Raw genomic sequence first — 21057 nt, forward strand, 5'->3', positions numbered from 1 at the left:
CTCCAATTTACAAAAAAAGGCTTTACTCCCCTTCCAGTACTGCAGTTTATGTGTGTAATGTTATATGATGGATATTCTAGCTTAGTGGTTAAGGTGTTGGACCATGGATCAGAGGGTCATGAGTTTGAATCCCAGGTCCACCAAGCTGTTGCGGTTGGGCCCTTAAGCAAAGTCCTTAACCCTCTCTTGTGTAAAACAAGATTAAATATAAGTTGCTCTGGCTAAAGCTGTCTGCTTTTAATTTCACAAGGGAATTTTTATGTTTGAAATTATGTAGAAATAAATAAATAATAACTTGAAGATCTGAATTTTTTGAAATAAAATCTTTAAAATCTGTTCTTGAGCGCAATACTTTTGTAATGACGATTTTTTTTTACCTTCAAAGCGATGTTTAACTTTCTAGTTAACTGATGATTCATGAGAGTATGAGAGTAATTACACTGTATATTTATATATGTACACATTCCAAATCTGAAAAACCTTTTCATTTCCTAAGTTCTAACGCCTTTTTCAATCATAAAGGTTTAATATGAAGATTAATTAAACAGCTGCCTAGACATGAGGAGGTGTGTTAGTTTAAGAGCTTCTTAACCTTTAACAAGTTGTTCAAGTAATTTTTCTTTGTGAGCTTACAACATACAATGCATATACAGATAAAGTATAGTGAATAGAATAATAAATACACTATATTCATATGTGCAACACAGGAAACACTGCAGTTCCATCTTTTCGAGCTCAGTCCAAAAACCTATGAGTGAAGATAAATAACCCGGCTTCTGTCCTGGAATCCTTTGAATGTTTGACATTGTCTACCTTAATGATTAATGGCTTCTTGGCAAGGTGGCAAGGTAGACTCTGCATGATCATAAGAAAGGGCAAGTAATTATCACCTGCAGATATGACAGGAAGGTCTGGAACAGCCTTGGGTACTGACAGCTGCGTAGGTCATGTTTGGCCAGCTCTGTTATTTTATAATAATACCCATGTGTATTATGTTTACTTTGATAGTAGTTCATTACTATTTAATGCATTATCATTAGGATGCTATCATTCTTTTATGACAAACTCCCTCTGTGGAAGTGAAAGGAATTTGGTTACTTTTACCATGCTTAGAAGTAGCAGTCTTTTCATAAATATATCCATCTTGCCTCATTGCATCTCCTGTGTTTGTTTGAAATATGCCCACTTAATTGTTAGAACATATTCCAGTGGTCCATTCACCTAAAGTTACTTAATTATTGAAATATATTATAATTAAGTGGAGTTATTTTTCAAAGCCTGCTGGTTTTATTGATTTTTTTTTTTTATAGATATACTAGATGGTTTTCTCCATTGAGTGTTATTGTTTTGTTAAACAATTTATTTAATCTGGATAAACTGCTGGAGTGAAAGCTTTTAATAGATTTTTTCCTGTGGTCATTTGGTCAGAAATGCAAGGGCTCTGAACTACTCTGAGGAAGTGAATAGGCGCCTATGTGCGTGTAAGTGCATTCAAGCACTGACCACCCGTTCTGCATGGTCATAGATAACCGCTACACTCTCACTCAACAGTTATATCCTTCAACCACTAAGCCCAGCTATGACTGCTCCAGTCAGCCAAGCTAGAAAATGCCTGTTCCTCTCAAACCCTATTCACGCTCCCTAATTTTAAGCCTTAGTTCCTGGGTAAACACTTTGGTTTTTTTCCAGTTTGCTTTTGCCCCTCAATTAACTGGTTACTTTTGGGCAACCAGATGAAAGGATGTTCCATCCATCCAGACAGTCTTCCCACATGTTTGGTGTTTCTCACCTTGGAAACCCACTGGTGTTCACTTCACTGAGTGGTCAGAAAATCTTTCTCTAATCAAAGCGCCATACATGAAAGTTGGATGTAGCACAAAGTTCCTAGCGATATTCATATTTGTGGTGTATAGTGAATATACAGTATAAATATAATAAAGATAGAGATGTTCTTCAATTGTGTTTACATATGGGAATTGAGATTTAACCAATGTTTTTCCTGAAAAGCCAATAGAACTTTTACATCTCAGTATATTTCATTCCTTTATGAGGGGGAACCTGGATCGTATACAGTTTTACTTCACGTGGACCATTAGTCTAATGCGTAAAGGTGAGAGTAAAAGAACATCTCAAGAACTCATTATTTGAGCATCAGCTCACATTTGTTTTGGCTTGTCTTTGGACCACATCCTAAATGGAAGTGTATGTGTGTGGTCGCAGACCAGAGCTGGAAACTGTAAATCTGGCCTGGATAAAAGTGTGTGGCCCAAGTGTAAAATGCCTTGATATGCTTTGTCTGGCTGTGCAACATGCTGATAGAGAAACATAATGATGCAGTTCATATATCAGCACAATAGAGGGGATTGTTGTCTTATTGTATACCGTTACTATGAAGGATTGTACAGTGTTACACATTGTTCTTGCTGGCATTGGCTGCTTTTCCAGTCAATTTATCCACAGAAGGTTATTTCAAATTTCACTGCTACATAAAGCAACCTCAAAAGTACACATCCTACCAAAGAAAATCGACCCAACTTTTTTAAGCATCATGCAAAATACCAACACAATGCATCAATTTCTTTCTTAGCTTTGAAGTGACATGCAGGGTGAATGTTAGTTTGAAATATATACCACAAGAATATATACAAAATCATCCACTCAACCGAAAACAAAACTTTAAGCCATTCACAAGAATTTAAATGAATTTAGTAAAATTAAGAGCAGAGCCCTTTGAATGCAAACATCAAAAGTCAGCTAGAATATTTGGCCAGTCTCCTGATTAATTCCGGCAACTTGAAAGCCCACATCAGTATTAATAATAATGGAGTCCAATGTCCTGTCTATTCTATCAGTGACCGCCTTCATTTCCTTTCCAATGAGCTAACCACTACCTCATAGCTCAAACTCACTGAGGAAAAAGCTTTTATATTCAGTGATTCAAATTTATATGCAGTCATTTGGTTTTTATGGAGTGACTACCTTTGCTCCAATAGTATCATTATACCATATTCAACCCCTACACCTCTCAACACTTGTGATCATTAGTCTTTAATGTCCTTTATTCATTTCAAATTTGAATTTTTTTTTTTTTTTAGTTCATTATACCTTTATCCAGCATCCATTTTATATGGTTTGTGGGTAGGGCATTGTTAATGTGAGTCCTCCAGAAATGAATTAGTTCTATTTTCTGCAGGATTTGATGGTCTGTTCAAGGTATGAACTTCCTACTAAAGGTCCAATAAAAACAGAACTACCAGACGGAGAATTCAACTCTTCCGGGCAGTTGCATTTTAAGTCTCCATCATTTTCATTAGGAAAATGTGAAAGGAGTACTTATAACCCTTTCATGAGTAAGTTCCATGAATGGGTCTTGTTACTTGTTTTGAAGACCGTATGCTGAGTGAGACGACATGGATACTGAACCATGAGGTGTTAAGAAATAACTCACCAGGTTCTCCGTTGTGTCCTCTTCTTCCTCGCTTTCCCGGTGGGCCTGGAATGTGAAAGAAAGAAAGAAAGAAAGAAAGAAAGAAAGAAAGAAAGAAAGAAAGAAAGAAAGAAAGAAAGAAAGAAAGAAAGAAATCCTTAGATATTTATAGTTTTTGCTTCAGACATTGTCAAATATCTAAAAGGTTAAAAAAAAAAAGCACACAGTGCACAGACAGAGGTTTGATTCAAATAATGTTTTGTAGACTTCCTGCTTCTTCGGGCTATACAAGGTTCATTAAGAATCTAAAATGAAAAAAGACATTTTCAAGTAACAAATATGCACTTGATAGTTTATTTTGTACCCACCAATTTATCCAAATAGTGGGTACATTTATTTCTTGTTAGTTTCTTGTTTGTTTCATTTTCAGTTTCTTGTCAGCCTTGAGAAAACTAGGTGTTTGTGCTAAATGAAAAGAATAATGTTATTGCATCACCCGTTAGGTGGATATGTGCAGCAGAGAAAAAGTATTAGGTCTGAATTATTATTGACGAAATTGCTGTGAAAGATCGTGGAGTAGGATAAAGAAAACAATAAAACAAACAAAAAGTGTCTGTTAATTCAAACATTAACTAAGTTTCAGAAATCAAGACTGTGTCTACGTATTTACAGTATATGTTCATTCATTTGCCAAGATTTAATTTTGCATGTGGTAGTTGTCTCTTTAATTCTGACGCCTTTCCTTGTCAGGGCGAGCAGCTGTGAAAGCAAAGTTTACTGCCTGAGTGAGCCATAAATACAACAGTATTTCACATCACGTACAGTACCTCCTTTTTATTCATAGATCTGAACCTTTTTATTTGTCACTCATAAGTGAAATGCTGAAATGGTACTTTGCAAGAGAAACACTTTTTTTCCTGGAAAGATTTATAAAGTTTGCTCACATTTTGGCATTACAAGGCTGAAAAAAAAAGATAAATATGTGTGAATTTAAATAAATGTGCTCTAGTGGCTAAGCACTAAACAGTCTTGTTGTGGATAAATTTTATTCACTTGTTTGTGGTTCATGCTGCTTAGTGGCCAGTTGTCCAGCCTTCACAAGGCCATGAATACTGACTTCTGAACTTAATGATATGCAGGCCTTCTCCTTATATCAACATCTTTTGTGAACCCCTGGCTAAACTTTCCCAACTGTAACCAAGTCTCTCATTTCTTTCAAAGAAATGATACACTATATTCAGAGTGACATCTTCATAAGAGTGTGGCAGAGGCAGAAAACAAATGACAAGAACCTTATTATTAATCTCAACAATGATCATTATGCACACAAACATGTCCAATCTGTATAGAACAGAGTTAATTGAACCATGTCTGCTGATTTTTTAAGAGCATGCTGGAACCCATTATAAATCTACTCTGTGAGAAAAACTATTCCATCATCGTCTTTTTTGTTAGCTTTATATACTAAATGAAGCTCAAAATCGAGTAAAAAAAAATGAAGAGATTCCTCGTCGTACTGTATATGGGCCTGTCATCATACCGCCTGAGCATGGAGTCTGCAAAACATATTTAAGAAAGTATTGGAAAAGAAATCTGTCATTGAAGAACATTCCCAAATTGCACTTTATATATATATTTAATGTAGTGATGAGCTATAAGGCCTTGAAGAAATAATGGAAATTCATTTCTGCCTATATCCATTACCACCATGTAAAGCATGAGCATTCTGACTATAATTCAGATTTTGTGGCATTGCAATTGCTAAATGCTAAACTAAGTTGGCTTTTTGGATGACCACTGTAAATTAGTTATGTGTGCTATTCTGTGGTTTTGTAGTTATTTTGGAAACAGCAAAACAGATATATGTCATCTTTGACTAAAATAGCATTATAATCACAAGAGGTCTTGGGCCATTTGAAACTCAACATAAGCTACTAAAGAAAGATCTAAGAAACATCTAAATGAATAGTGAAAATTCCACTCCAAGTAAAATAATTCCTCGTATGAACTACGAATTCCTCAAATCAACTGTAGTATTTTATGACAGACATTGTATGAGATATCTGTCTCTTTGGACTGACATGTAACAAAGTGTATCTGTGTAACTGATCCTGGCTGTAAATACAAACCAGAGCCTTTGAGGTCAAGATATAAGTTCCAATCGCATTTTTTATGCAGTGTTATTAATCTCTTAACTTTAAGTGAGCCATATAAAACTCTCTACACTTGATCTTGTCCACTGTGTTATACTGAAGCATTCACTAACATCTAATTTTCTCATAGGCTGCATTTTATTGGTGTATTGCTCTTATTTATAAATGAGCTGTGTAGGCCAGACATATCTGACTCGTTTGCTTAAACAATAATTGCCAGGATTTCAAATTAAGTAATATTGCAAATCTATTGATTAGATATCTATCTATCTTAAATAATCTTGTTTGATTAATTTAATCATACAAGTAATGCAGCAAGGATCTAATTTCCTTCTTATGGTTGAAATTGTTCAGTGTTTTTCAGTGTTGTTCAGTGTTCAGCGCTTAGTTTTCTGACTAAGCTAGCTCTTCTACATCTCTTCTTTCAGGAGGCAATCAAATGGCATTATGCAGCCAATTAAACAGCAATATAATTAAAAATGGGTGCAAAATAAACATCACTTAAGGCCAATATTTGTCACAGACTGCAAGCTTGACTGGTGTCCTAACCATTGGCTTGTCTTGATTTATGCATTTAATGTGCAGCCAACCACCACGTCTGTGATGACAGTCCATGACATCAGATTATGAGGGTAAGTCAACTAGAAAGGGAGGATCTGCTTGTGCACTTGTTGATGGAAATGGATAAAATGTACATTCCTTTGTAGTAATCCTCGCTTATTCCAGCTGTATACCGCTTGGAAAACATATATATGAAACATAAGCATTGTGACTGTCGCCTCTATCAGTTATCCAGTTGCATCTCTGATAACCTCACACTAGACATGACATACTATACATGTATTTGACACCGTATGTTAACATATCAAGAGGCCATCGGTTAAAATTTTGTGAGAAAGAACAATGAAACAGGAAAAATAACCACAGAATAAAAATGCTGTAGTATCTGTCTGGCTTTAGACTCCTACAGTACAGTTCTCTGTGTTATCCTGTAAACTACTTTCTATCTACAACACTGCATTATTACGATATATGAAACAAAGAAAGTCTGTAGTGAAACTGTAGCTGGGTGTGTAGGTGTGTCTGATCATAATTCTCTGATCTTGACTCAGTATAAGCCAGTGAACTCGTACACACACACACACACACACACACACACACACACACACACACACACACACACACACACACACACACACACACACTCAGAAAATATTCTTATGAATGACATCAGTTCAGTTGCTGCTAAGTCTGGACATGAAACATCAGGAGATGCTGAATGGACTCTTTGTTCTACAGTTTATAAATGAATTGTTTTGGCTAAATATATTCAAATTCTGCTCTTGCTTTCAAGCCAACTATGATCATTAGGCTGCAGGTTTAAGTGACCATGTACATATGATGAACCTGTGCCAAAATGCAACGCTTTATATATATATATATATATATATATATATATATATATATATATATATATATATATATATATATACACTGTATATTTTAACCATTACAGAGAAATGCAACTTGCTTCATATATGCATCAACTCAGAAATAGGTATGATTGGTTAGTGTCACTGTTTGCAACTCCTTCCACCTAGAAATAAGGCATTTTTTTTTGTTCTCCAGGACTCCTAGCCATGAATGACTTGGGCAAAGTTGGGATTTGAACGTACAATTGCTGGATGGTAAGGTGAATGCTTAATGATGGAAAAAAAAAAGTATAAACGTATAAAAGTAACAGAAAATCGAAGAAAGTAATTAAGAACAGATTATTACTGTTGCTAATTTGTTGACTGTGCTTATGATGAGAGTCATTAATTCTCTTAATTCATTTTATATTAAGCTTCATTTAATTTCTTTTAAATTATTTCATGTGTGCAGTTCACCATGTGTTAAGACTCTCTTGGGCTAGATCTAGTCCTTACAATCCTAAGAAGCATTAATTATTTATTGCACTCTGATTCCAAACAGACTGACATTCCTGAATGAATGTATGCATACACTGTCAGAGTTTGTTATCTACCGCTGCTTAGTTCCTCGTTACTGTACATTGACAAATGGTAAGCATTGAAACACTTCTTAGTGCAGTAGCAGTTTAACTCAGTGGGCTTCTACTTCCTTGCTGTTTTTTGGTTAACCAGTGAATATTTTTTCTGATATCCTTCCAGCAAAGTATTCATCATTTCAGCCCAATTAACAATGTGTAAAATATTAAATTAGGGATTAAAAATGGATTTCCCCTTTGGAAATGAAGCTGTGGCTAAAATAGCTCAGTCCTAAAATCACATCAGCTACATAGGAAAGTAGTTTTATTTCCCCCCCATCCAATACTGACATCTCTCATTGCAAATGCATTCATGAAACGTGTTCAGCTCATATTTGATGCCAAGAAAATTTGCACTCACCTATTAGTTAAATTCATCTGATGGCCACATTTAATCATTCATCAGCTAGCCCAATTTGTTTTTCACATTGCAGCAAGGGTCGTTATGGATGGACACTGTAACTATGAGAAGAGCTTTCATCACCTTTGGAGCTCAATGAATTTTCCTCTGGCTGAGTTGAAGACTTAGATATTTGAAACCTTCCCTATGTGTCCAGTTCGATGCAATTATCTTTCCCACAGAGTCCACAGTGGGCCAACTGAAGGCATAGAATACAGTACTCACAGCCAGTCAATGTAATAAACAAATCAATAGCCAAGCTGTTGTCTCACAACTTAAGTTATATATTAGCTGGAGTTTCACTGACTCTGTCAAATACTCAGCTTTATGTAGATTTACTTATGCAGTGCCATTAAGCCATATCATCAAATACATAACCAGTACACCAACTACCTTTATTATTAAACACAATTTGTAATAATGCACTGGAAAAGGAAGATGAAGGAACTTCACTGATGATGCCACTTCACTGATGATGCCACTTCACTGATGATGCCACTTCATGCTATTTTTATAAACAATACTGCCCTGGAGACCCAGTTGCTAACCTGACATCTGAAAGGAAATGATGGACAATTAACCAGACAGATGGCCAAAGTGACATTAGTCTCCATCCTGATACTTTACAAAACAACAGCTGGTGAGTATTCAACCGGGAATACTGTTTGTAACTTGAGTAATATGTGTTTGGGTGTGTGGTGAGCTCTACATATTTGTCTCTGTCCCTTTAGTCAGCTGTGAGGTATTTCTCAAGAGAAGTGAAAAGATGTCCCAACAGAAACAGAAATACAGTTGCCTGAATACATCTGGGCATTGAATGAAAGTGTCATTGAGAATATCCAGTGGGACACGCCGGAGGTATCAAGTAAAGCATATACAAGTGTGAATTTATTTCTGTTTCTGGAGGTGATGTTAGCTCCAGGCTGATGGATGACGGTGGTAACACTACATGTAAGCCATGGCTTTGATATTCTCTCAATCTTGGCTGACTTCATGTGCCTTCTTTTACAGCATAATGGTGCGTGTGGATACTAGGCACGTGTAAAGTGTTTGTATGACGCAAAGTCTGTTCTCTGTATGCTGTTTTTGTTCAACAGTCCTTATATTTTTAGCTGTCGAAACACATATATATTAAAAAGAAGCGAAAAAGCTATAAACAGTACAAAATCACTTTAATTACTTTAAATTAGATAGGAGTATGATTGTGCTAGCAATATTTTCTTAGCATTTGTTAGAGCATCTTTGTTATGTATTAAAAATGACCAATGTACTTTAATTATTTATTCACAATATCTGCTTATAAATCTTGTATGAAAATTTTACATTAACCCCATTTATTTAGTTTGTGGCTTTGTCCCTTTTAGACACATTTAAATGTCTGTATAGCTTCTTTCAATCATTCCCACAATTATATAATCCTAGGATGTTTCAGTGATTAGTAGCATACAAGTAATAAACAAAATGTTGCATATCTGGAAATTAAGAAAAATATACAATAACAGTTTTGGGGAGCTGCTAAATATACATAGATTTTTCAAATGAAATATATACAGAACTCCTGAAAATCCCCATCTGACTACAAAAACATATACTAAACTGTGCATTAAACATGAGCAAATCAAAGTAATCAAGTTGTAAGCACTCCAAAAGCTAATGTTCAAGCAGCTATGACTGACACTCCTGTAGAAAATAATGCAACACGATGCTTGCTCTGCTTGGTGTTTTCAGAACTTGTGACTTCTGCTGTTGTGGATGGTCTCACATGGATACTGTAATTCACACTTGGAAAAAAAAATACTTTATGCCCAAGGCTGAATCTTGGATAATCTCACCTGGATGTTATAATGCCCCAAATGTGCTGAATGCTATATGCACAAAATGCTCATATTGAACATCCCTGCATATACTTTGTGACTTTATAGTGCAGCTGTTACTATATAAATAAAATGCAATTAAAATGTATTGAACTGAAGGAATGATCATCAAAAATAGCTAACGATTATACTATACTGTCAAGAATCAGCTTGCACTGGAGCATATTCTTCCTTTTCCAGGTTCCAGTCAGTACAGGGACGGTGAGGCCCACACGAATTAGTTAACACAAACAGATAATTAATGCTGCCAGTACTTATTAATCTTGAATTTTGTATTCTATTAATCTTAATATTATTCTTTATATTAGCCTTTATGCTATGTTTATGTTTTGTAAAGCTGCTTTGAGACAATGTCAATTGTAAAAAGTGCTATACAAATAAACTTGAATTGAATTGAATTGAATATTACAGTCACACAGCTAATGTATACATACCGGAAACCCACTGACCCAAGATGTTTATCTTAATTCCGTGATTCAATATATTATTAGAGTTCATTCAATGTAATTGAATGCATATTTACAGTGATTATTTAAATAAACTTCACCTTCATGAAAAGTCTATGACAATAATATGAAGCTAACCACTGAATTTGTCACTGAAGTGTTTGAGGATATAATTAATGGAAACAAAAGTAATGAGTCTTGTTGATGACTTTCCCAGTTGTGAAGAAAGAAACTTTGGGCAAGACAAGAAGTAGCAATCAAAGTTTTTGCTTTTCTAGACTGGTCCTTTTTTGCCTATGAAGTCTTCAGTATTAACCGGCCAACACAGCTACTTTTGCAATCCATTAACTGCCATAAATAAGGAATATTTTTGAGCTAAAAAAATCACATAATAATTACTGTTTGCTGTGTCCTTCACTAAGGTAATGATTAATGATCAGTAATCGTTAAAGGTTCTTAATGTAAATTTAATGACATAATGATATTTCACAAGGTCAGTGAAGGTAGTAAAATAACTTTATGATGTGCCTTTATTGGATGGTGAAAACACTTAAATGAGCACAATCCATGCTAATGTTGCATGACCGCTTTTCTCCCTTCTGGCACAAATTTCCTCTGGCATAATTCTTAATGTATAGTGCAAGTTTATATATAAAATAGATGGCACCAGGATGCACAATGAAGGAGTGTGATGTGGTGGGCATTTTTCTGATGGAAAATCTTGGGTTCGGCTGGATGTTACACGTTGACATGTACCACTGACCTAAACATTGTTGCTGACCAAGTACACCCCTTTCTGCCAGTGTTATTCCCAATGGCCTCATTTCAGCTGGAAGAAAATTGCTTGTCATGCTGCGAAAATGACAGAGTTTAGGTTGTTTACTTGGCCTTCAACTTCCCCAGATCTCAATCCGATCAAGCATCTGTGGGATGTGCTGGACAAGAATGGAGGCCACACCTCCATGGAGGCCACACCTTGTAACTTACAGGATTTGTTGGTCCCATTGATACCATACCACAGCTTTTAATCACTCAAGCAAATGCCATTGTAGCTGTTTTAAACATCTTAATTTATTTTCTATTTTACTGATTTCATTAATATTCCTTCCAGACTATCTCACTGTGCTTTACTCATTTACAAGAAGAAAGACTAAACAAGTCAGAGTAGAGGTTCAGCTATGATAGTGAGACTGGAGAAGAGGAAGTAGCTAAACCATGTTGTAGAAACTTCACTCTCGTCATTAAATCATTGAATTATAACGCAATTATAATGCATGAGATTAATGTACACAGCCAATACCTGTTGGCCTAGCATTAGTAAATACAGCATTAGTAAATACAGCTAATATATTTCAAGTTTTCAAGATTTTATTCATCACATACACAGTTAGATACAGTCTGTAACTTTTAGTGAAATGAGAACCTGCCCACTTGTGCATTCAAATTAGAATTATGCAAAAATTTTATCCACAATGTACATTACTGACCCCTCGTTCCAAAAATTCCAAAAGTCTGTCCTGTTTCTTGTAACCACTCTCACTCTCTCACTCATTTTCTACCGCTTATCCGAACTTCTCGGGTCACGAGGAGCCTGTGCCTATCTCAGGCGTCATCGGGCATCAAGGCAGGATACACCCTGGACGGAGTGCCAACCCATCACAGGGCACACACACATTCTTGTAACCAAATTTTGTAAATATATTTTGTAAGTATGTGTTATATTATATTATATGTCATATCATCTTATATTATTTTGCTTCAATATAAATAGTATTGTTCACTCAACATCATTCAATACAATTAATTAAACATGACACACTATATTTATAACCACCACAGAGAACCAGTGAGAGAAAACACACAAATGGCCAACCATACATATGCCAGCTTGCCAGGTTATTTTACCAACTATTTATTCAATTTGAAATCTTGTGTGTGTGTGTGTGTGTGTGTGTGTGTGTGTGTGTGTGTGTGTGTGTGTGTGTGTGTGTGTGTGTGTGTGTGTGTGTGTGTGTGTGTCTATTTGTGTAATTAAGTGAAAGGCTTAAAATCCTCTGAGTTTTGATACAGGTATGTTATGTATTTCCTGGCAGCTGATTGTTAAAAAATAAACAATACATCTGCGCTCCAAAGGGAACTTTTAAAATTTTTTGATTTAAATCTTGCAAGAAGAAAATGAAACAAGATTGTTTCCATAACCACACTGTGAAATGAAGAGAAACAATATCAATAGTATTTGTCAGATGGAGCAGAATTGCCTCATGTGTTTTTACTGGTAAGTCATTCAAGTCAGATTAGAGGTCAAAGCAAAGTGAGAGACATTTCGCATATTATGGATCATTTGGATCTAGGCAGTGTAGAAAAAAAATATCTATTTTTTTTAGGAATTTATTGTTGCTAAAATATCAAATATATGGTATATTAAACTTTCATTTATATTGTTATGCATAGGCCACAAAATTGCACATTTTAAGCAAAGCTTTTCCACACAGGAAAGTTGTGGATCAGTTTGTAGAAAGTATTAACTCTTAATGAAGGTTCAAAGACAGATATAAAAGAGGAAAAATAAATAAAGAGTTGTACTGTTTGTGTGCAAGTACTACTTATTGTGACTGCTGCAGTTTACTAAACCCTCAAGTGGCTCCATAATGATTCTGTTCCCACTGCACATGTTTATTGCTTATAGAATATATACACCATAACTTGAATTGTAATAATGGTTTCCTGATAAAAGCCTATGTAGTATGTGGCCATGCAATTAAGGAAGTATATTGGAAGTCTGTTGGAGTCGACTTATAAGGACAAAGTTATTGGACCACGTTATTTGGTTCCTTGTCAACAACTCCAGTCCTTTTAGCGCTGCGGGTTTTCTGTTCCTCCCTAACAGCTTATGCTTTAGCAAATTGAAACCTCCATCTTGTTCTCACAGCACTTGTTATGTACTTAGAGGTGCAAGTACCGAAGATTGTCCTGGCATCGATTTCTTATTTCTTTCTTTTCTAATTTATTTGATAATATATGTGCCACAACCACAATCCACTTTGCACTCGGTTGGCATAAAGTCTTCTCAAATACCACTTTATGAAACTTCACCCACAGTTTAAATGAAAAAAAAGGAGGTACATTTGGTAGGTAGAGTTGGCTTTTTACAGAGCCATGAATTTTATACTTTGACCAAGGCACAAATTACATTATTGAAATGTTTCATATTAAAAAACAAACAATAGAAGTGGTCAACAATAATGCAAATTACCTTATTAAAGCAATTTAGCATTCTAAATGTTTATAAAGTTAGTCACCTCTAAATAGAGCCAAAATATAATGTGTAATGTTTTACAAAGTAGGGTGCTCGGGGTTACACAGATGTTGACATGGTGGTTTCTAAAAACAAATATAATATTCAATTAATCCAAAAGTTTGCTCAAGTCAGATTTGGTCTACAGTGGAAGTTTAATAAACTCTTTAAAATTTCTTCCAAGTCTCATTTTAAATATAATCAGTGGAAGAAGTAGGACGCTGCCCTTTAGAAATTTCATAAAACAATGTCAATCCGAAACAGCTTTTGGAATTCGGATCCAAAGTGCATGGTGTTTATAAGGGCAAATACCTATTCATTAAAATGTCAGAAATAAACCACAATGTACGTCATTCAAACCCACCCTCTCCATTTTATACATTCATCCTCAAGATCAATGGCAGTACCAACGAAAGCTAAATCATAGGCATCTGCTTTAGAATGAAATGCTACTGTGTTCAAAAGAGTGGATTGTGATAATATGTAATCATCTATGTAGCGCAACACTACATAGTAGAAATTCATTAAATTGATTTAATTTAACTGAAATAATTGCAGTTCTGACAGTAGAGCTGTCTGCAAGGTTTAAAATAGTCTACACATAACTTTAATTTAATAATGAACAAATAAAAACATGATGTTCAACAATAACGTATAATCATGGAGAGAGATTTTAACATTTATGGAAGGAGTCTCTGGTGTCTGTGCAATTCTAGTTTCTTGTTAACATGACAAGCTGTCTTATTAAGTTTTTTCAGAGAAAGAAATAAAGCTTGGCTGCTGAGGGAACGGCTGGTAATGTTACATCATGCCGAAAATACCGTTACTTTCCACATCATCATCAACACCCAACCATCATAGAAGATCACATGTCATATTCGCCCTTGCTCTGACTCCACACACCTGAACTTAATTACACAATCATAGCCATACTAGTTGGGAACTCTTAGAACTCCACAATGTCTGAAACAGAGGGTTTGCATTAAAAATTGCTAATGTAAAAGCTGTCCCGCAGATCAGGAAGCTCACTGTGGTACTGAACCCAGGACTAGCTGTAATATGTGGTGGTGTGAGATTGTTTACATTGGAACTGTGCCATGATTCTTTTGAAAATGACTTGTACTCTGGCCTGCACTTGTTCAAGATGTAATGTACCCTGTACACCCTTTTAGCCTGTGACAACATCAGTAGTTTCCACAATACACAGATAGAAAAGCTCTTAAAGACCTAAACTGTGGGTCACTTGATGCTGCTTAGAATCTACACCTATAAAATGTTATATACTTATTAGATTTTAATTTATGTGATTTGTTTATTCTCAACAATTCACATACCAAGGTCTCATTAAAGCATTAATTGTATGTGAAATAAATCTAATTCATAACCACCTGTAATGGTGCCTTTACTGTTTATTAACCTCTCATAAGTAATTCTTAAAATAAGGTTTTACCAAAAATGGTTAGCTCTGGCAAATTGCTATGATTTACAATGAATAAATCACTTATTGGCATGTTCTATGTTTTATAGAAAAATAAACAACTTTGGCATGGTGAGAGTAACTTTGTGTAGTGCTGCATTAGACCATTCTTTTATTTTCTGCTTTCAAAAAGGCTTGTCATGTTGTATTCTTCACGTAATCAATAAATGTTCTTAAATTAATACCTGCTACTCATTTGACAGAATGAGTTATCATTGAAAAATATTTGAGGAATCTAAGTATGTTGTACATTGTGTATCTTATATTGCATGACAACTCAAATGACAGTCAACACTATTCAGCAGCAGTTAAATTACTCTACCAGTTACAGTATAACCCCAGTTATACTACTTTCTCTCCAGTTTCAGGTCTGTCTTAAACCTTATATAACTGAAGAACAAATCCATACAGCTAGGCCTCGCTGACACAACATAAAGACCAGTGTTAAAAGAGCTAAAAAGCAAACAAGGGACACATAAAGCAGAGAATAAAAGCTGAAACACATAAGTAGTGGTGCAAGCCTAGTCTATAGGGACTGATATAATAGGTCATACTGTGTCCCCATAAAATGGTAGGGAACACAGAGGGGAGTAGGCCACTGTTTTTTTCTCATAAGCATCAGTAGATGAAAAGAGTTAAAGAACAGGAGTGGGGCCTCCTTCATCTTTGCCTCCCTTGGCTCACAGCTCGCTTTTGTTGAAGCTTATGCCAGAATGCTGCTGGTGAAGTTCTTTTGAAGCTTGTCTCACCGTGTTCTTTTACAGCCTTCCACAATAATCCACTAACAGTGCTTTACACATAACCTTGGATTACGCAGCAAACATTATAAAGCCAAAGTTTACCTCAGTGCTCCCTCCTACAATATAGTAAAACCTCTCTCACTCATATATCATCATATTAAGCTGTTAAATGCAGCTTTGTTGTTAGAAGGTACGGAAAGTGGGAAAAGAAATAAAAATACCCACATGGTTGATCTGGAAGTTAAATAAAATTAACTTGTAATGTATTTTACTGTACTGGGTAAATAAAGAGAAACAATTGTTTTAATCAATTCAAAATCTAGGTTATTCTCTAAAGAAATGTCATGTGCTCCCAGGATAAGCTCCGAATCCACCATCCTAACCAAACCAATCCATTCTGAAAAGGAAAGAGTAGTGAAAGGAAGATGAATGGTGAATGGATGTACTTTTCTAATAATTACTGACTAAGCTGGAAAATAGGTATTGCTGTTTCTCACTCACGTTAGCTATATGTAAACTGTTCCAGAAATTAAGCTAACTAAACCACACCTGCGACTAAACATCAACATCTTGACCGTTCTATATTAAAGGAGAGCAGTTTTCTATGTAATATATGTTTATATATTTCTTATGATAGCACTGGCAGAGTACCAGTGGACTTACAAACACACACTATACGTCATAACAGACTAGCATGCATGTGAGCCAGCTTGGGGGCTCATACAGTACATCTAGTAACAGATATCACTATGTTGTATCAGTAGTTACACTATGTTTGGTCTGGTATTGCTACTCTACACCACAGTCGTTGTCTGTGAGAAAAGGGAAACATTGTGAGCTCATGGTAAAACTGTGAAAAGAAGCCAGGTTGGTGATGCAGGGAAAAACAGGGTGGGTAAGAAAAGGTCTCATGCCTAAACTAGACTCAGACTCATCTCTCATGGGGTTGTTACTGCAGCAAGAGTGCAGCTAAATTCTTCCAAATCTTGAGGCTAATTATGGCTGTATTTTTTTTTTTTTTTCACCATAACCACTCTCTTCTTTTCATACAAACCACAAGCATGGCTCAATTTGACCTACCAACTCTCAATTGACAAGAAAGACATCAGTCAATATTCTTCTTCTAGCTTTTCAAACAGCTAAGTCACTGTCTATCTTCAATTGAAGACTTGCCTCTTTAATTGAGTAAGCAATAAGCCAACTGGGAAGAAAAGTATTTTGTAGATGTATTATCATCTCTTTAATGGGGTTTTAGCTAAATGGCACTCCTTAGGGCTCATTATACTTTCTCAGTACTGCCTCTGAGAGATGACTGAACTGAACTTCTGAAAAGCCTATAAATCACACATCAGTGGAGGAATCCAGTAGGAGATCACAGTAGGAGAACCAGAAAATAAGGTGATGAGCTGTAAACAGCAAAGGTGTTATGGTAGTACACAGCAAATCACAGATTTTAGATGAGATTAGATAACAGATGAAAATGTTTTTTTTTTTGTTTTTTTTTTACTTTTTTTTTGCTGAAGTCTTACCACAGACAATGCACAGGATCACACTGGATAAGGAAACTATTTATTTGAGAAAAAAAAAAAAAAACATAAAGTCAACCCGTGGAAAGATGCTGGGCATGACAACTTTACTGGCAGAGTGCTCAGAGGATGTGGGAGTTATCACTGATATTTTTAATATTTTTCCCTGAGCAGCACCAGTGTTCCAACATGTTTCAATGCCACTATCATAGTCACCATGCTTAAGAAGTCCTCAGTGTCCTGCTTCAATTACCATCCTGTGAATCCACACATATCATTACTTGTCACCTCACAGGATCCCCTGCATTTCACATATTATCCAAAACACTCAACCGTGGATGCAATTGCTATATTCTTCCATCTGGCACTCACCCATTCGACAATTTGACACCTTTGTAGGAATGCTCTTCATAGACTTCAGATCATCCTTCAGCACAGTTATTCCTCAGCACCCGATTGGAAAGCTGAGCCTGCAAGGTCTGAAAACACATTCTCTGCAATAGGATACTGGACATCCGGATCTCCAACAGGCTGAGTGCTCAGTCCACTACTGTTCACTCTGCTGACTCTGTTCATGACTCTGCAGCAATGTCTAGCTCGAATCACATAACCATGTTCACCAATGACTTCATTGTGGTGGGTCTCATCAGTAAGAAAGAAGAGTTAGTATACAGAGGGAAGGAGCAGTAGCTAAAAGTCTGGTGATTTGTAAACAACCTGTAACTGAACATGGACAAAATAAAAAGAGATGGATTTGACTTCACAAGAGCACAGTGCTACCACTCTCACTTGGATATTAACAGACCCTCAAGGAAACTTGTCAAGAGCACCACATTCCTTGGTGTTCACTTGGTGTAGGACCTTACCTTTTCACTCAGCACCAGCTCCAGAGCCAAGAAAGCCCAGCAGCCAATCTCTAAATTTTGCAGATTTTTTACAGCATCTCTAATCTTCCTCCCCTTTCCCCTTCCTCAACAAATTTTACAAAAGGACTATCAAACACATCCTGAGCAGCTGCATCACTGCCTAGTTTGGAAATTGAATCACAAGACCCTGCAGTGGATAATGAGGACTGCTAAGTAGATCATCCCGGTCTCTCTTCATTCCATTGCAGGTTCCATTTACACCAAATATTAGCCAGCAAACATCTACCAAGGCCGCCAGCATTTTGGATGGCCCATGCAGAAGGTTCTGAAGCATTTGTACCATCATGTGGAGACTGTATTATAAGTTCTTCCCCAAAGCCAACAAACCCAAACACCAACCCGCACTCGGATACATACACACATAAACAGCTCTACACCATAAATTGCAGCTAAAATACCACAAACAACATACTATATTGACCACCTGCATATTTGCTGCTACTGTGTATGTTATGTTCACATTTACAGTATTTACTATTATACTGTAATATCTTTTTTTGTGCCTTATTCCATACTTGGTACAAGTCTGTGCTGTACTTTCATTAATTTGCATACTGTCCTGTTTTAGTAATTATTCTTCTGTCTTCTGCTGTTTGTACACATTTGCACACAAGCATGTAGGCTCAAGTACTTCTGTGGTGTTTTATGTAGTGCCATGGTTGTTGGTTTGTTTCATTGTGTATTTTGTACAGCTGTATGTGGTTAGAAATGACAATTAAGCAGCAACTTTAACATGATTGAAATTATGATGAATGATGAGGAGCTGGAGAAGAGTGGAACATTTATATGTTTTTTATACTGTAGCCCTCTGCCTTCATCACATGGAAGTACAAGAGGGTCTTTTGCCTATCAATTATATAGAGAGACATAAAGATATAAAAGTAAAGCTATATCATTCTGTTTAAAGGTACAGTATCTGCCAAATGCGGCAAATTTAAATTTAAATGTAAAAAGGGAACTGTTGACTTTAACATTCAACTATGGCAGCATTGGTTTTCTATCCATCAATAAATAGAAACTTTTATTCTAAGCTTCTGTTTCCATCAGTGTCTCTGTGTCTAATTTAGTTAATGATTGATGAGACCCACCGTAAAAGCTATGAAACCACATTAATTTGGAGGCTGAGGATTGAGACACTGGTTAGATTTAGATTAGCGCACTTGATTGACTAACGCAAGTCATTTGATTACAGATTCACAGAATTTAGAATAATGTGGTTGTAGGCTTAACAAAGCTGAGGAAAGAAGAGTATATGTTTAATCACTAACTAATTAAGTACACATGATATTAAACTTTTGCCAAAATGGCACAGTCTTCCAGTTTGTTATAATTTACACAAGGAATGTTTCTCAGCTTTACTTACAGTATAACAAGCTTGTCTGCAGTTTTATTGTCTTTATAAAAGTCAGATACACTGCAGCTAAGGAAATCTTACAGCAAATTCCTTTTACACATAATTCAGTCTTTAAATTAATCCATTAATTGATTCAGTAATTACTTGATTAATTGAAAAGACCGTGCCCTGATAGTGGGAGCAAGTTTCAGCTGCTCCACGGTTTTTCCTAACCAACAATAAAACATTTCTTCCTAAATACTACATATCTAATACATATCCTTTTCTTTTAAATGTTTCTTCTTTAGTTTTTTGTAAAGACTGCATTGTTGCAATAGCCAGCCATAACAGCTCGGAAATGAACACTGATCACCTGGGATTAGTTGTCATTCTCTATTGCACTTAAAATCTTTTAGTCACAGTGGCAATGGAAATCTTAAATAACATTTTTAAAAATGACAAGTGTCTTGCTGGGTTTCTAAAATTTGTGGATATTTTAGACAGGCCTGTAGATGTTTTGACTTTGCTCTTCAGCGGGAGACCATTTGCAGGTGTTAAAAGCTGGATGTAAGCATACATTAACCCTGCAGGCCCAGTTAACCAGAGCAGATGCTGTCATCTCCTTACATGTTTGTTTTGTGGTAAGGTCTTATAATTGGAGCACAAGAAATTGATAAATGCATTATGTTCTTATTATCTAAATTTACGAGCAGTGATTATCTAAAAAAACATTAATAGAATGCATATTGAGATGTATAAAAGACTCTTCCACTCCCTAAGATAAAAGTGATCCTCAGAATGAACAGTCAGGGTACAAGAAGACTTGAACTATTTCAGGAAATTAGCCAAATATACTAGAGTTCAAATATTTCATAAACAGGACTTTATAATCGATGCAGCTTGTAAAAAATGGAGTTGATTTAGACTGACATATTTATTGTCTGAATTTATTTCCTGGTTAAGGTTTGCTGAATTCTAAATGAACTAAAGTTTAGTGAAAAAGACAGTGGTGCAGCCAACACGATATTTAAATAGTCCAACAGGAATCAAATAGATTTGTTTCTAGTGTTATACCAAGGTCATTCCTTTTAGCTGAATAATCGTCAAACTCTATGATTAAATCAACCACTTTATTGAGGAAAAAATAAATACCATATTTAGGATTTCTGTTTTTTCAGTACTTGGGAGAAAGTTTCTTTAATAGTGTGTCTTTAATACAGTCTTTTTAGAGTGTCTTTAATAGTCTTCATTTGTATAGCAATGCAGATGAATTGTAACAACCTGAAAATTCTTATTATATATCAACATTTTGGAAATGAAACCCATGATTCTAAATGACATGTCTAAAGTGATGGATACACTCTCACTCACTCATTTTCTACCGCTTATCCGAACTACCTCGGGTCACGGGGA

The 21057-nt window shown here is 35.7% G+C and overlaps 1 protein-coding gene across 8 annotated transcripts in view; it reads right to left on the minus strand.

The window, feature by feature from the left end:
- The window catches only part of LOC113657475 (collagen alpha-1(XXV) chain), a 140605-nt gene that overhangs the window by 63860 nt on the left and 55688 nt on the right, over nucleotides 1–21057 (minus strand). For all 8 annotated transcript variants that reach the window (XM_047801050.1, XM_047801054.1, XM_047801053.1 and 5 more), the window contains exon 3: nucleotides 3449–3493. In XM_047801050.1, the coding sequence (XP_047657006.1) occupies nucleotides 3449–3493 (45 nt within the window). The remainder of the gene's footprint in view (nucleotides 1–3448; nucleotides 3494–21057) is intronic.

The sequence above is a fragment of the Tachysurus fulvidraco genome, chromosome 1 (genome assembly GCF_022655615.1).
Source record: "Tachysurus fulvidraco isolate hzauxx_2018 chromosome 1, HZAU_PFXX_2.0, whole genome shotgun sequence".
Lineage (NCBI taxonomy): Eukaryota > Metazoa > Chordata > Actinopteri > Siluriformes > Bagridae > Tachysurus > Tachysurus fulvidraco.